Here is a 17085-nt window from a genome sequence, read left to right on the forward strand (position 1 = left end):
TATTATAAAGGTCATGATTTTTTTACTTTTATCTTTTATGATGTAATCGTTGCATGTGATGCTATTTTTGCATGTGTGTAACTTTTCTGTGGTGCTTGTGTTGTGTGTGTTTTAAGTGATGGTACTTTTGTATCTTGTGTAACTAATATTGATGTGTTCGGTGCTGCTATTATATGTGACGTTCGTGATGGTCACTGATCTGGTACCTGCATGAGTGTTGATCCCGGTTCCATCTACAGCGTAAAGCTACACAAGTTATCGTTGCTGTTTGGTCCACCTTTCTTAATACAAGATACTAGTGACTTACTTAATTACCTGTTCTGACATAATTTGATTAAGAGATACGTAACTATTTGCCCTTTAAACTATTCGGTAATGTTTAAAATTATCCGACATAATTATCTTTAGTTTAGTTTACGCCACGCTGACAGTTGTGCTTAGAATAGTCTCCCCTGTTCCGAGCATAAACTTCCTGGTGTATCACACATGAAATCGTGTATGTTCTATCGTCAGCTGATAGATATTTAGATGTCACTCAAAGCCGACACTAGCTGGTCAAACTGATGGCTGCCGTGGACAAAATCAAGATCGTAGTTGTAGGAGACTCTGGTGCGTAAAATTTGGTTAATCGGTGCAAATGACCAATAGATATTGAATCCTGAGATAAGACAGATTCAAAGTTCAGCACAAAAGAAGTTTTCATACGCCAGAAGAAGACGGGTCGTATTATACTATGTGAGCGGGCGGGCGGGCAAGTAAACGCGGTGTCCGCTTGATAACTTTAGAAGCTATCAACGCATCAACTTTGAATTTCATAAAGGTTTCAATACTGTGATACATGTAGCTCCGACAAGTTTGAATTTGATCACCATAATTTTCATATTGTAATTCAAAGAGTTCGGGTCCCTTATTCAATTACCAGAACAGTGTCCGCTCAATATCACAAATAGTTATCAACAGATCAACTTCAAATATGATTCGAAGATTCATTTTCATGTTTTGAAAATTTCGCTCTTTTTTTTTTGTGCCAAAGTTGAAAGAACTTCATGTGTTTCTATTTAAGAAATTTAGTTATTCCCCATGTAATTAACAAGAATAACAGAATAGTCACCAGGTTGCCTCCATGTGACCTGTTACCACTTGCACATATCTATAGGTGTGTTAGCCCAAAACTGTATATTGTTTTTTTATCATTACATGTACGTGTGCTGTATATATACCTGGAAATGATGGTGATATTTGCAGCTGACTTCAACCTTTTTGGCCTGTCACTTGATTTTCCAGTTTCAATTGATTAAATTCATCTTAAACAGCTTGTGTTTAAATAATTTTCAGTTTTACTCAAATTTTGATGATGGCTTACTTTCTGAAACACCTGTTTTTCAGATGCTTAAATATGATAAAGGGAAATTATTTATACAAAAGTGTTCAATGTGAAAATGTTTATTTTTCATTGATTTGTAGGAGTTGGGAAGACATCACTAGTTCACCTGATTTGTCACAATGAGACAACAAGCAATCCTGGCTGGACCATCGGATGTTCAGTAGAAGTCAAGGTGAGGTAGAACTGACTTTTAGTAACAATGATTTTTTTTTTTTTTTTGCAAGTAAACTCTTTTTTTTTTTTAGAATGGGGATCAAAACTAACTTGACACCTTTCCAGGAACCTTTAAGAAGAAAAAGTCAACAAGCTGTGGTATCAATCAATATGACAAAATTATCAATATGCTTTGGACATCTCATTTCCTCAAGACAAAAGATAATGAGACTTGAGGCATGTTGGAGAGTTACAGTGTTGGGTTGCATATTATTTATATGTATTGTCAATCAAAGCAATTAACCAATCACAATGTCTTTGAAGTATTCATCAGATAAGCTATCCTCTTGCTACAGTAAATAATATTCAAATGAGTCCAATCTTTTTGTAAAAGAACAAACTTACAGTTGTACAAGCTTCATGAACAAAGGCTTATTCTCCAGGCAGTAGGCAATATGATTATGTCCATGACAGGACAAAATGGATATTTTTGCTTATCTATAAACTCTGTCAGATTTGCTTTACCAGTTATATTGTTCTGCCTTCTTAACAAATAACCAGTGAGGATTGACTCGATCCATCAATCTGTAAAATAGCTCCCATTTTCTTTCAAGAATGAATTGATTTTGACGCTGAGAAAAATTTCAAGTCCACAACACAATTTCTGAGTCTCATTAATTAAAGATAAAATTTTGGATGAGTATCGCAGTAAAAGCATGATTCAGATACTATAATGTCAAAAATATTGATGGATATCTTTGTGCCTATTTCATTTCAGATAAATTCTGATCTTGGGAAACGATAGTGAAGGGAACATCTATATGTTTCATTGACAGTCACTTTAGTCTAATATATTTCATAAACTAAGATATACAAAACTATTTATTATATATCATTACAGTTCCATGAATACAAAGCTGGAACGCCTTTACAGAAGACATACTTTGCAGAATTGTGGGATGTTGGTGGGTCAACAAGCCATGAAAATAGTCGTGCAATATTTTATAATCCAGTACATGGTAAGAAAATAGAAAGAAAATAGTTGTGAAATATTTTATAATCCAGTACATGGTAAGAAGATAGCAGCAGAAAATTTTATGATTCAGTACATGGTAAAATTGCACAATTATATTATTATCAAAAACATGGTGAAAAACTAACCTATTAATTTAATTTAGATAAGAAACTATGTCAACATATATTTCTGCTGATCATAAGAAAGATTTTTTCCAGAATAGTGGACTAATATCAAGGACAAGTAATGAATTCAATGAATAAATATTTTTGCTTTTCTTTCCATTTTTACAATATTGAAGAAAATTTCTTTAAGAATAAGATGCTTCATAAAATCTTTTTGAATACAAAGCTCTGAGCTGAAGGATGTCTTTTATGATATGCATTCTGTGAATTTGCATTCTTTTGCTTTTCTTTTGTAGAAAATGTAATTATTAGTTTCAGTAATTTTAGTTTTCAACATTTCATTGTTTTTGTAGGTATTGTTCTAGTCCATGACCTCACAAACCGAAAATCTCATCATAATTTACGTAAATGGTTACAGGAAGTTCTTAACCGCGACAGTCCGAAAGAAAATAACGGGTAAGATACTGTGGTGTATTCTAGGAATCACTTAACCGTGATTGTCCCAGGAAAAATAATGATTAAGAAACTGAGATGGTTTTTAGAAATTACTTAACCATGACAGTCCTAAGGATAAAAATTGGTAAAATACTGTGGTGGGTTTTAGAAATCCCTTGACTGTGACAGTTCCAGGGAAAATAAAGGGAAAGATACTGAGATTGTTTCTAGGAATCACTTAACCATGCTGTATAATGGGAGAATGGATATGATGTTATAGTGGGTCAAGGAATCACTTAACCATTACAGTCCCAGTGAATACTTTTGTGAATCTTTCAGTCTTTCATTTTATGTTTTAAAGTTGCCATGTTCGTGGGGATTGAACCAAAATAAATTGCTCAAAAATGTGGGTTTTTTTTGCAGTATATAATATACATTAGATACAGTTATGTAATGTCAAGTCAATCTGCATGCTTGTATTAAATATTGTTTTACAGTTGAAACAGAATTTTTTTGTTTGTTTTGTGGGCTTTAGTTATGAATATGACCCTGAACAATTTGCTGGAAACCAGATTCCAATCTTAGTCGTCGGAACAAAAGCTGATCTGGCCCAAAGTCTCAGAGAAAATTTCCTTACCAAGGCATCCAGCATGGCAGAGGAATGTGGAGCAGAGGAACTTAATCTTGTAAGTGGGTCCTATTACAGTGGAACTTACAGAAACAACGGTAAAAATACTATGGAGTTGATTTCATAGTGTGTGTAACCATAATTGTTATTTAAAAAAACGAGGGAAAGTTTAAGTCTATATTTATAATGTAGAAATATTACTTAACAGAATAAGTATTGTAAACGCAATAATCTTTGTTAACAGAATAATTATTGTTAACAGAATAAGTATTGTAAATGATGTTTTATTGGGGAAATAATTTCAATTGTCATTATTTTAACTTTAAGTACAGACTTTAGCTTATGGATGTATGCTATGTTTCTATGCCTCTCTACATCTATTCAAGTAGAATTTTTCTCCAAGGTGTCTGTAAAACATCTTTATCAAAAATTTAAAAGGTTTTACCTATAAAATGTACAGGTACACACTAACTGATTACAAATCGGTGAATCAAGAACAAGCACAGGAATTGATGACACATCATTTGATGTGTGCAAAGCAGAAAATGCTTTCATTGTAACCTTAAATTGAAATAAATGATGGAAGAGTAGATCCTTTTATAGATATATTCAATTTGATAAAAAATAATTGTTTTAGAAAATGTTTTATTAGAGAAATAATTTCATCTGTGAGATTTGTTATTTTTTCTGTGTGAGTAGACTTGGGCTTAAGGATGTGTGGTACTATTTCATCAAAACGAAATAACCAAAACATAGTTCTTCACTCTGGAGCCTGTAAGATATCTTTCTTGAAAATAAAAAAAGCCTATGGAATATGCAGGTACACACTAATCTATTACACATCATTGATATAATAATGAGCGCAGGAATTGATGACTCAGTCATTTGATGTGTATATAACAGAGTATGCTTTCATATAAATGATAACTGAGTAAGTTTGAATCAGATTCAAACATGATTATTATAAACAGGAATTTACATAGTAAACTGACAATTATACAATGCACAATTATATTTCCAAACTCTAAAAGTATATATTTGTAATAAGAAGAAGTAATGAAAATTTCCTGCCACAGCTGGGATTCAAACTTGCGATCTTTTGGCTTCTAGCCAGACATTCCAGCACTTTTTGAAGGAAAATTCCCACTATCCTTGGATCCTAGTGCCAAGGCTAATAAGGTGACTAGTACTGGACTCCCTCCTTCACAAAATCTTGGACCCTGGTCCTGAAAACAGCAACAACCCTGGTTTGGTAACTCCAAGGAAGCATCATATTGTCCCGTAGCTTTTAATCTCTTAGTGGTCAACAGCACCAGTCGTAGGAAGGAGTTGTAAAACCCTAACCATACCATGATTTTATGTAGTGACACGTAGGTCTCTAGTCGGACACTCTACCACTCGACTAAAGGAAAATTCCTACTAGCTGAGGCTAAGGTGACCTGTACTCTCAACTTGTACATATTGATATTTGGTATTGTATGTATTTGTATAACAACACCCAGATAGGGCAAAGTCAAATGCTCTTCATAGGTGAAAGCATCTTAAGGTGCTTTACCACTATTCTGTATCATAAAGACGAGAATTATTGAACTTCCAAAGACCCTTCCCTCTTTTAAATTCACTAAATCTCAGTACTACCTTTGTGAAAGAATAATCATACTTATAGCTAGGTTCTATCAAAGATGTAACAAAAAATAATGTTGTGTCAATGAACAAAAAATAGTCCAATCTGGATTGCTTAAGAGGATGTTATTTTCTCCATGTGTATCTTTTTTTATGTTTGGATGATATTCTCTAAAAATATCTACCAAATTATATTCCTCCATAGTCAAGCTGAAGATTTAGAACAAGATTGAAATCACCACTAATGATGGAACTATTGTTGTCAAACTCTTCAATTTTGTTTCTGAGATGATATTATAGAAGTCAGGTTCGTCTTTATTTCGACCATATACTGTTATTAAAGTCAAACTTACAGAGTCAATTTCAATCTCTAGGCCTAAAAAATTATCAGCTTGATCTTTTTTAAGTTTCTGGAATTTAAATTCAAAATTATTTTTGAACAATATTGTGACCCCTCTGGCATTTGATTTATAGGAGCTGAAAAAAAAAATTCATAACCCCATTCTGTTCTGATTTGATTTTCTTATTCTACTGTGAAGTACCGTAAATATTTGCGTGTAGTGCACACTTCTTTAAGCTGAAACTGTCGTGTCAAAAAGGGGGTGCGCACTATAGGCAGGTACATGCCATTCCTGGGGTTATCATTCCCGAGTTCTGCATCCGCCATATTGGATTACCTCCCTTCACATTGTTATATGTAAAAGTCGTCGGTCTTATATGATAATTTGGAGATAAAAACAACAAAAAAATAAAAGAAAATAAATTTTGAATGTTTTAATCATCTGCCATTCATGCTAGCATTACAGTGAATCTAATTTTTTTTCGTATTTTTTTCTGTAGATTTTTTTTTTTTTAATCTGATCTCCAAAAAGTACCTGCGCACTATACGCGAATATTTACGGTATGTGGCCTGAATGCAAGCAAGATGTGTTATAATTTTTATTTCTCACTAGCTGAGGCTAGGATGACCTGTACTCTGAACTTGTACATATTAATATTTGGTATCATTGAAATTTATTAATTACACATCCAGGTAATAAAAAAATCATGACTTGGAGTAAAGCTTCATATTACATGTATCTTAACAATGATATAACGTTTTTTGCTTTTGTATCTTCAGAGTTGTCACAATGTCAAACATCTGTCACCAGGGTCAACAAATGCTGTAAAAATATCACGATTCTTTGACAAGGTAATTATGTTAGATTAGGGCCTATTAGGTTATTACAGTTGTTAAATTTCCAGTTAAAAGTATAGATCTGTTAACTATACATGTATATGTATATTTCAGATGAGATTTCATGTTCTGTGACAAAATATTACACAATGTTAAATTGAGATGAATTCATTTTGCAAAAATACAAGTTATAGATTCTTTTTCTCGCATGTTATTGTTGAAAATGTACATACAATCTAAATGATACATTTTATCTGTCCAAAATATCAAAATTTGACAAAATTACCTCCCTTGCATTGTGTGCATTTAGATGTGATAGGAAATCACTTTGGGCAAAATGACCCATTAGTAAGGAGTATACATCTCTGAGACACTCACTGGACAAGACAGAAAAATGTAGCACAGATTACGTTACTTCTTGGATATATACAACCAGACTTATTTATGTCCATGTTTTGTTGATGGCCTATTTAAGACTCATTTCAACTTATTCATCAATTTTTGTTTTTATTTTCTTCGTAATTCATCGTTAATAATTTTTCATATAACTTTACTATAAGAAACAGTATTGTGTCAAAATGAGAAATTACCTTGTATGTAACAATGATTTTACTCAAGGATGTGTGTATAGTTATCACTGTAATCACTTCTCCTTTGGATAATAGTTGTATCTTCTAAAAGCGTGTTTACCAGAGACCTATATAATATATTCATCTCTACTTTTTTCAAATATGGTTTTAATTTTGACAAAAGTGTAACAAATATACATAAACATTTACAGGTGATAGAGAGGCGGTACTACAGTCGAGATGGTGTTGGTCAGGTCAGTATCTCATGATACAGAATTGTCTAACAGACATGCATATCCTTTCCACTAATCAAGAACCATTAGTTTTATACTTTCACTATAACATAATTAAGTCTTCCATCGATCTTTAGGATGTCTTGCTGAGGCTTTGAATTTCTATCACTCCGATATTAGGAGTCTGGCGGATGTCACATTTAATATATGGGTATATCTTCAGTAGAATTACATAAATGTATCAATTTGAAAGTCACTGTGATAATTATTTTAGGTCACCTAAGCCCGAGACAAAGTCTCATGGTGACCAATTGCGATCCACTAAATGGAGAATTATGTTGTTTCCACCACTCAGGGGCATAAGGGGAAGGACAAATTTCAAAAACCTTCTTCTCAAAACCCAGATAAGGTATTCAAGCATCTTAAGGTGCTTTACCATTGTTTTGAATTTAATGGTCCCAGGGTCACACATTCCCTCCTTGGGAGGGGATATACTTTACTGTTTTTTATAAATTATTTTGAAAATACATGTAAAGCTCTCCAAATTTCTATTAATAATTTTTCATGGTATCATTTTCCAAACCAATAAGTCTTTTACTTTAAAGTATTATCTTATATAGTAACTGGTGTGAAAAGTTATCTATTTAGACGAAAAAATGAAATCCAGTTAAGTACTGAACTGCTGATTATAGTACCGTCTCCTCTTCAGTGATTAGGTCTTTTGTAAGAATATCTCTGACAAAATTTCGAAAGTGATGTCTCTAAATGGTGACCAGGGTAAATGAAGTTATAAATAAAAAAACAAAATTTTTGTTCGATAGAATTTTTTTTTCTATATTGAAAGCACCAGGACTTGGCACAAATTCCCAACCCAAGCTCTGTATATATGTATTATAGTGACTATAATACATATATATGGACCATGGGTTAAAAGTTTGTGCCAAGTCCCTGTGAAATATACTGATAATAAATTTACTCTGATAAAATTATACTGAAAGTGAACCCATCTAAAGTTTGAAATGTCATTTTTTCACCCAAACTCATCATCAGATAGATTTACATACAGACATAACTGGTTATTTCAGTCATAACTATTGTTTCTTTGATACTGGAATATTAATTTAAGACGATATAGGACCCTAATTTCAAATTTAAGATACTTTTTATCACAAAACTCAGAAAAGGTACATTTTGACAGGATTTAAAGTAAAGATGTGGAGGACAAAATCAAATGGATGCAGCCATGTTACTGCACTATTTTTAATTCGCGACATAATATCATTTATATTATGACATCACAATATATTTCTGACTGCAGCCAATGAAAAACATTTCAGGGTATATTACTCTTGTGATATGTATGAAGGTAAAAGATAATACATTTGATTATAATTATTTTACACTTGTTACAGTTATATCTGAAGCCTGATGGAAAATGAAACATAAATCTGACCGATATGAAATATCAGCATTTATTTTGCTATTACAGAGTCATGTGACCACACCAACCATGGACAGACGCCGACCAATGAAAAATTTCCATAATGACTGACATGGAGTGAAATGTTTGTGATCACTTTAAGTTTCTCTGAACTATTTGAGGATTTCCCAGTAGTGTTCAGCGATTGATTATTGATTCCAAAGTAAATTTATATCTTGTAATGCTAATACATGTATAAGTACATGTTAGGAACTTTATCATATGAATGGTTTGCAATAAGTGCATTAGGCAATATTTGATTTTTCAGATATGTGATATGTAAATATTATACACAAGGTAGCCATTTCTCTTGATGTAATCGACTAGTGATGTAGATATGTGTAGTATGTCTAATTAAACAAAGTGGGGATAAGCCAGGAAACAAATGGAGTTGAGTTATTTCTTTACGAAAACTTAGGAACATGTTTATCAGTCAGTCTTTTTATACATGTTTAATTTTAAGAATGATTGCAAAAAGAAGTGATCATTAGCCGCTGCTGGCAGAATGAGAAGTCTCACCATCCCCATTTTAATAATAACCTGTAAATTAAAGGGAAATTAAGAAAAAAATTGACTGGAAACAGATTTATTTACATCGAATATATGGCTTCACTGTTTTCTTTATAAGATGTTTTCAAAACAATTAAAGTATCAGGAAGCTATTTATAGGGTTTTGACCCATTCTAAATCACCATCAAAATTAAATGGTTTTCATCTCTAAAACAAATTGTACAAAAATTGCAGTATTCAAATTTTTGTTGTTGGTATTTTTTTTTTTTTTTTTTTTGGTCTTTGATTTCAATGTTGATCCCAATTTAAGTCCTTCGCAGACATATACAATGTATGTTATGTACATTCTAAATTTGGTTGCTAGAATACTTACGCTTGCTGAGAAACTGATTTAAATGCTACATATTTTATGACTTTGAACCGAGCCTTCATTGATCCTAAATAAAACTAATGCAGATGGACATAATTGGTGCCCAATAGGAGGAAATGATACTAACCCTCTCTGTCTCCAGTCTTTGTCGGTCTTTTTCTGTTGATAAGTGTTTTTAAGATTCCTACATTCTGTGTAGCTTATATACATGTCTCACATTAGATTCGACTCATTTAACAAAAAAAAAATCAAAATACGTTTTTTTGCTGTGTTTATATTAATATTGTCAACACAATAAGGAGCAATTTTCTCAAAAATTTGTAAAAGAGGAGAGTCCCATGCATATCAAGCCAAGTCCTGTAGAATGGATTTATTTGCATTTTCTTGAGAGGTGTACTGAATGGATCTTTCTAAATTTCATATGAAGGTTCTCTTGTTCCCAGTTTTGTCCTTTTAATTTTCTAACTGATTAGAAAAATAACCTGTTGGACAGGCAGCCATCTTTGATTCTAACAAAGAAAGTTTGTTATCATTTTGTAACCCCAGAAGTACTGGAGCGTTTTCAAATTTCATGTGTAGGTTTCTCCTGGCTCGTACTTGTGCCTTGTGGATCTTTTTGCAATAAAACTCATCTTTGCACTCTGGTGAAATGCATATCATGCATTCAAATATGCTTTCAAGTTCTGTGCCAGTTGATTTCTGATGTCATCTATGAAATACATATCTATGGTCAGCAATGAAGTTTTGAACTTTAGGAGGAATATTCTGATTTTCTTTTTTAAAGTTTGTGTTTGACCCTTGGTACCTTTCAATCATATTCACTTATATTGATAAAAACTTGAAAGCATTACCTCCCAAGTACCAGTATACTAGCTCTGCTGAATCAGTTGCTTGAGCATTTTTTCAGATCCTTCTCCATATCAAAACAGGACACTCAGTCTACTTATAACTCCAATAAATATTAAGAGGCATGTGTTCTTTACAATCCTGACAAGTTTAATTTCACATTTACAAATATTCATAATGCATTTGTTTTCACAATATTCAAATATATAGATATCATGTGTATACATGCTTGAATACAATATCATTTACATACCATACTTTTACATTTTAAAAATATGGAAATTGTTTTCTGTACCATGTTGTGATAACTAAAATATTTATACAAAGTATTGATATTAAACAAGAATACATTATTTCATTGTTTACATTTATGGAAAAACAATACAGAATCAAAATACAACACATTCTGACAACATCTTCATAGCTGCCCCATCCACGATACTCCAGGGGTTATGATCATTTTCACTCACTGCACCCCATCCAGGAACAAACAAAGTAATTTGATTGGTTCCAGGAGGAAAAAAACTCACCAATTAAAGGCTAAAACACTCCTTTTATAGATTAAAAAAGAGCTCCTTTCCTGGAAAGTAATGAAACCTAAGGACTATTCAACTACAGCTGTACCACAATAATTATTCTAGAGAGACCAAACATGGGAAGCTACATACCTGAAAAGTAGCAGAGAATGAGGACAAAGGATAACACCTACAGGTGTTTTACAAAAAATGTATATCGCCTACAGGTGTATTTAACTATCGTTCTGTTGAAACATAGAGAAGTACCAGAGGGAGGATCTGTCCCTGAAAATTGACAGAGCTTTAGAACAAAAGATATTAGATGTATTATAACAATGTATCAGAGAGATGAATTGGAGGGAAGATTTGTCGCTGAAAAGTAACAGAACTAGAGCTCTGGGACAAAAGATATCACCTACAGGTGTATTCTAACTATGGAGCCTTGGGACAAAAGATATCACCTACAGGTGTATTATAACAGCATGTTTATCATATTGACCTCTACCATACATATAAGTATTACACAGTTTTACATCAATAAATCAAGTAATGTCACCGTGACAAGTGAATATTCTATACAAAATACAATTTGTACACACAAAGTAAACAAATCCTCATCACCTCCAAGGACTTCATCACAGGGAAATCAATTTTCTTTTCTTCAAACTAAATGACAAATCAAGCAAAATTCTACAATTTCTGCTGAACAATGATTTTCTAAATAAAACCTTAAAAAACATGTTCTTGTGTGAAAACATAGGAAAAATAATCTTAAACAATTATTTAACAATGAAACAAAAATTGTGAAAATTCAAACCAATCAGAACTTTAGGTTTGCCAGTCTTTCAATTATTCAATTTTAAATATTATAAAAACCGGAACTATTAAAAAAAAAATGGAAAAAAATGTGAAAATTTTGTCAATTCAAAACAAAAATTGAATTTTTAAAATTATTTTTTTGTACAAAATCATCAATATTTCTATTGGAATTTACAAATCAATGAAACCTGTTTGGTATGCCATGAATAATGTATCATTAGAATTGTTACAACTTTCAAAATTACTGAATGTACATTAACAATGAAATATTCATAACCGCTGTTTTGTCATGCAAGTAAATCCCCCTCACCTATATGGTCTATTTAAAAAACATTCACACCTACAACCTACATAGGGTTCCTAATATTTACATGTAGTTTTATTGAATTTGGTTCACAACTTAAAAGGTTAGGAATTAAAGTTTGGAAAAATTTGGTCCCATCATAAGTTTTCTTTTGGTTACCATGGCAAGAAAGGGAGAACCAATATTTTTTAAAAAACAGTACCAACATATATCTGTTTCCATAGTGACAATTCTGGAAACATCTGATGTTTCAGACTTTGATAAGCTACACAATTCAATAAACTTTGAATAAAATTGATAGGAAAGAAAAGAAAAACTGACTGCACATTTACAAATGGCCCAAAATATTTCGGTGTAGTTGCTTAAGAAAAATGCGTGCACACCAACATACAGTCAGCAAAATCAGTTCACAAGTGTTGCATGAGTTGACCGGACAAGATTTGTATACAGACACACAGATGGACAATCTGATTCCAGTATAACCCCCTAACTTTGTAGGGGTATGATTGTCTAATTCCTTCATGCTACTAAGATCACTAAAAGTATACAATATTATCCCCACAGTTTAACAAGGGTAATAAATCCTTCAAGTCTTCAGAAACATCTAGAGTAAGACACATCCAAGCATTCAAAATCTATTACAAGATACCTTCTTTACAGAAAGTTCATAATCATGTCATGTACCAAATATGGATAAGAATCACACAACATGGTCACCATCTCGTTTCTCTCATACTGACATGCCTTATGTAGGGCATTGTCATTGTTACCATCCCTCGATGTTGGAATGATGCCATACTGCAGTAGTTTCCTAAACAAATTTACACTCCCTCCCTTTGCCACATGCAACATTGTGTTTTTGTCAGGTTGGACTCCCTCATTCAGAAGATACAAAGCACATTCTTCTGAACCACTAACACATGCATTTTTCAACAAGTCAAGTTTTATCTCTTCATTCAGGTATGCAACAACTTTTTTGAGTACAGCCACATCTCCCTTACCTCCATACCTACCTCCTGTAATCAAAGATCACCTTATGTCTTTGCCCCTGGTTTGACTCCCTCACTTAGAAGATATAGAGCACATTCTTGTGAACCAGAAGCACAAGCTCTATTCAACAAGACAAGTTTGTTCTCATCATTCAAGTATGTAACAACTTTCTTCAGTACATCCACATCTCCCTTACCATCACCATTCCTATCTCCTGTAATCAAAGACCACCATGATGTGTCTTTGTCTGGTTCGACTCCCTCACTTAGAAGATATAGAGCACATTCTTGTGAACCAGAATGACATGCATTCTTCAACAAGTCAAGTTTTATCTCTTCATTCAGGTATGTAACAACTTTTTTGAGTACATCCACATCTCCCTTACCATCACCATTCCTATCTCCTGAAATCAAAGACCACCATGATGTGTCTTTGTCAGGTTTGACTCCTTCTCTTAGAAGATATAAAGCACATTCTTGTGAACCAGAAGCACAAGCATTATTCAACAAGACAAGTTTTATCTCTTCATTCAAGTATGTAACAACTTCCTTAAGTACATCCACATCTCCCTTACCATCACCATTCCTACCTAATCAAAGACCACCATGATGTAACCTCACTAAAGATATAGAGCACATTCTTGTGTGCTCTATTCAACAAGACAAGTTTGTTCTCATCATTCAAGTATGTAACAACTTCCTTAAGTACATTCACATCTCCCTTATGATAACCATACCTATCTCCTCTAATCAAATTCCACAATGGTGTATCTTTGTCAGGTTTGACTCCTTCACTCAGAAGATATAGAGCACATTCTTTTGAAGCATAACATGCTTTATTTAAAATATCAAGCTTATCACTTTTTCTCTCAGTCAACAATCGGTCAATTTTTTTAACAAATACCTGATCCTTCCAAACATCTACTGAGCCAATAATAACATATGTGTCATACCCAAATTCTCGGAGTAGGCGTTCACACAAACATGTATAATGATCAGGTAATATGACAACCATGTTTGAGGATGTTTCTGAGGTTGTTAGATACCTTAGGAATTCCCTGGGACAATACTTTATGTAACCAAATGGTGTTTTCTTTCCATACAAAAGAGCTACTGTGACATGGATAGCAGAATGACTAAATCTATATACTTCATCATCAAAATGCCATGCTCTCCCTTTCACCACCCAAGATCCTGATAATTTGTCTAAATGTTCTTTGACAGATCCTAGTTTTTGTTTGTCTGTCAATGTGGTTGGGACATCACCATCACTCAAATTAATATCAAATGATTCCTCTAACCATGTTTTGTTGATTTCATCACTGTTTGGATCTAGATCTGTTACTTTTATCTCTCCTTCATTGAGGAAGAGAAACAAAAGAGCAGAACATCCTGCTGATAATTTTGACAATGCATCATTTAAAACTTCAAAAGGTTTCATAAAAAACACAACACGTTTTTTTTTGAAATTCTTTGTAGTCACGAAAAAGTTCGCAACACTTTGGAAATCCAATTTTCGGTGTAAAACGTATAATCATTGTTATTTCTTCCTGTGTCCATGAAAAATTTCCATCTGGTTTATACAACTCTAAAAGGCTTTTTCTTTCCCCAAAAATATTGTACCGATCTGAACTTAGATCAATGATATTTTCTTTAATGACAACTTTTCCCAAAGAAGATTTTTTCAAAGCATTAAATATTTCATTTCGGATTGTAATAAGCAAAAAATTGGGCTCAGTTTGTTCATAAAAAAAAATTGTTTTTACATCTGTGATTCTTTCGTCCCACTCATCAATTCTACCTAAATCTTTCTTTCTAAAAATATCATCAATAAAAGTAATCAGATTTGAACTTGGTGACATTAAATCTAAATTCTCTATTTTGTGAAGCTGAAGTGGATTTCTGCATTGCTGCTCCTCGACCAGCCAGTCCATGAGTCGAATGGCGTAAGAGGTCTTGCCGTCACCTATGTTACCCTTTATAACTACAATCTTGTTCTTTGGAAGTTTCTCTTGAGCATCACGGAAAGCTTTGGTCTTCAAAAATGTTTTCTCCTTTATTTCTGTTTTGATCTTTTTTTTGGATTTGGCTGTAAGAATAGAAAGGAGATGTTAATGATGTACATTTAGGTAAAATTAATAACGAGACTGGTACCAATAGGACTTCTATAAGTTATTGATCTGTATGTCCTTGTACATCACTAATAATACTAAAAGGTATCATTTGTAAGACATAGATGTATTCTATATCCGCACTTCTTCTTGGTGTATAGGGGCTCAGTCTCTGCCCTAGATGCTACGAACTTCAAACTGAGTTCACTTCATTTAATGATGCTTTAGACCAAATTTAATCAACATTAAACGATGTACTAAATTCCCCTTTGTTTGGCCCCGTCGTGTAGAAAGCCACGTATGATCTTTATAAGTTAAAAAACAAATCTGAAAAAAGAAACAGGTTTTAACAAAAGAAGGATTTGATGGATAAAATGGTTTTCCTTTTGTAAAAAGAGTAAAACATCTTGTTCAAATTTGACTTAATGTTATACTCCATTAATGATACATGTTGTTTCTATCATGGTTTGAGGGATGTATTTTCCCACATCATGATTCACCTTCTCCCCATTGGCAAGACTCACCTATCATGGGTACTAGGTCGTCATGGATTTCTGTAATATAAAAAGATTCATTGAAGTACATATAACAAAGTTACACAAGAATGATTACAGATGGAATTCAACCAATTACACATGATTTGTTAGACTGGGTGTTCTTTTATCCCAACAGACACTTGGACGGAAACAAAGGAACTGGAATATCTGCCCAGCATAATGTCCAGTATGTGGCGTTGGGAAACTGGAGGAAATTTAAGACTCCAAACATGTCTGAAGTCACTCCATGTGTGCTACTCTGTAGTATTGTAAACACTCAGTAATTGCTAAATGTATTGTATACTACTGAGGAAACATCAGACATGTTTAACTCAACTTACAATGTATGTCAATTTATGTCATATAATTTACATTGGTATACATTTCACTCACATCAATTGACAATAACCAAGACAATTTGGCAAATCAATCCACCGACATACCATCTCATCCAGGTGAACCCATACACTAAGTGTTAATACCAGAGACTAATAGTGTAAGAGATATTGATGCTAAGCCTGGACAACATAGTGGTAAGTTCGCGGACAAATGTGTAACCATAGTTTCCATCCATGACTCCATCCCTTCATTGAACTAAAACCATGTCCTATAATCTACACTATCACTATCTACTACATCCAGTCACCCTGTCACATGAGATATATACTACAGCAGCTCCAGAGATATGCTGGACTGTCCATGAGATATATCTACATGTTAGTCTATTTTATACTACAGGGATATATACTTAGGGAACAGCTGCACGTAAGATATGCTACTGGGATATCAGTCACTTACTGTCACATGGGAGAATGCTGGCTCTACATGATATATACTAGTCTTTTTATACTACAGGGAATATTAGTCACCAACTGTCACATGAGATATACACGATATTAGTACCACTGTCACATGAGACTACAGGGATATTAGTCACCAACTGTCACATGAGATATATACTACACGGATATTAGTCACCAACTCTCACATGAGATATATATATACAAGGATATTAGTCACCAACTGTCACATGAGATATATACTACAGGGATATATACTTCAGGGATATTAGTCACCAACTGTCACGTGAGATATATACTACTGGGATATCAGTCACTTACTGTCACATGGGATATATACTACAGGGATATTATATGTCACATGAGATATACTACACAGGGATATATACTACTGAGATATCAGTCACTTACTGTCACATGAGATATATACTACAGGGATATTAGTCACCAACTGTCACATGAG

General features: G+C 33.2%; 1 protein-coding gene and 1 pseudogene across 1 annotated transcript; one reads left to right on the forward strand and one right to left on the reverse strand.

Annotated features, from left to right (window-relative positions):
• Positions 1-467: 467 nt before the first annotated feature.
• On the forward strand, positions 468-9198 carry LOC132563412 (rab-like protein 3). Its single transcript, XM_060228172.1, has 8 exons — positions 468-609; positions 1465-1556; positions 2439-2556; positions 3031-3133; positions 3648-3798; positions 6484-6555; positions 7322-7363; positions 8832-9198. Exons 1-8 carry the CDS (start codon positions 564-566, stop codon positions 8892-8894), a joined length of 687 nt encoding a protein of 228 aa, XP_060084155.1. The 5' UTR covers positions 468-563; the 3' UTR covers positions 8895-9198.
• Positions 9199-12374: 3176 nt separating this feature from the next.
• On the reverse strand, positions 12375-15274 carry LOC132563411 (uncharacterized; annotated as a pseudogene).
• Between the last annotated feature and the right edge of the window lie 1811 nt (positions 15275-17085).

Source organism: Ylistrum balloti, unplaced genomic scaffold, assembly GCF_031769215.1.
Source record: "Ylistrum balloti isolate Yb309-2 unplaced genomic scaffold, AGI_CSIRO_Ybal_v1 Utg371710, whole genome shotgun sequence".
NCBI lineage: Eukaryota > Metazoa > Mollusca > Bivalvia > Pectinida > Pectinidae > Ylistrum > Ylistrum balloti.

Bases quoted from the DNA above. Each gene is read 5' to 3' on its own strand.
- LOC132563412 (XM_060228172.1), top strand. From the start codon at position 564: ATGGCTGCCGTGGACAAAATCAAGATCGTAGTTGTAGGAGACTCTG. The intron at 610-1,464 runs GTGCGTAAAATT...ATTGATTTGTAG, and splicing joins CGTAGTTGTAGGAGACTCTG to GAGTTGGGAAGACATCACTA. The intron at 2,557-3,030 runs GTAAGAAAATAG...TTGTTTTTGTAG, and splicing joins ATTTTATAATCCAGTACATG to GTATTGTTCTAGTCCATGAC.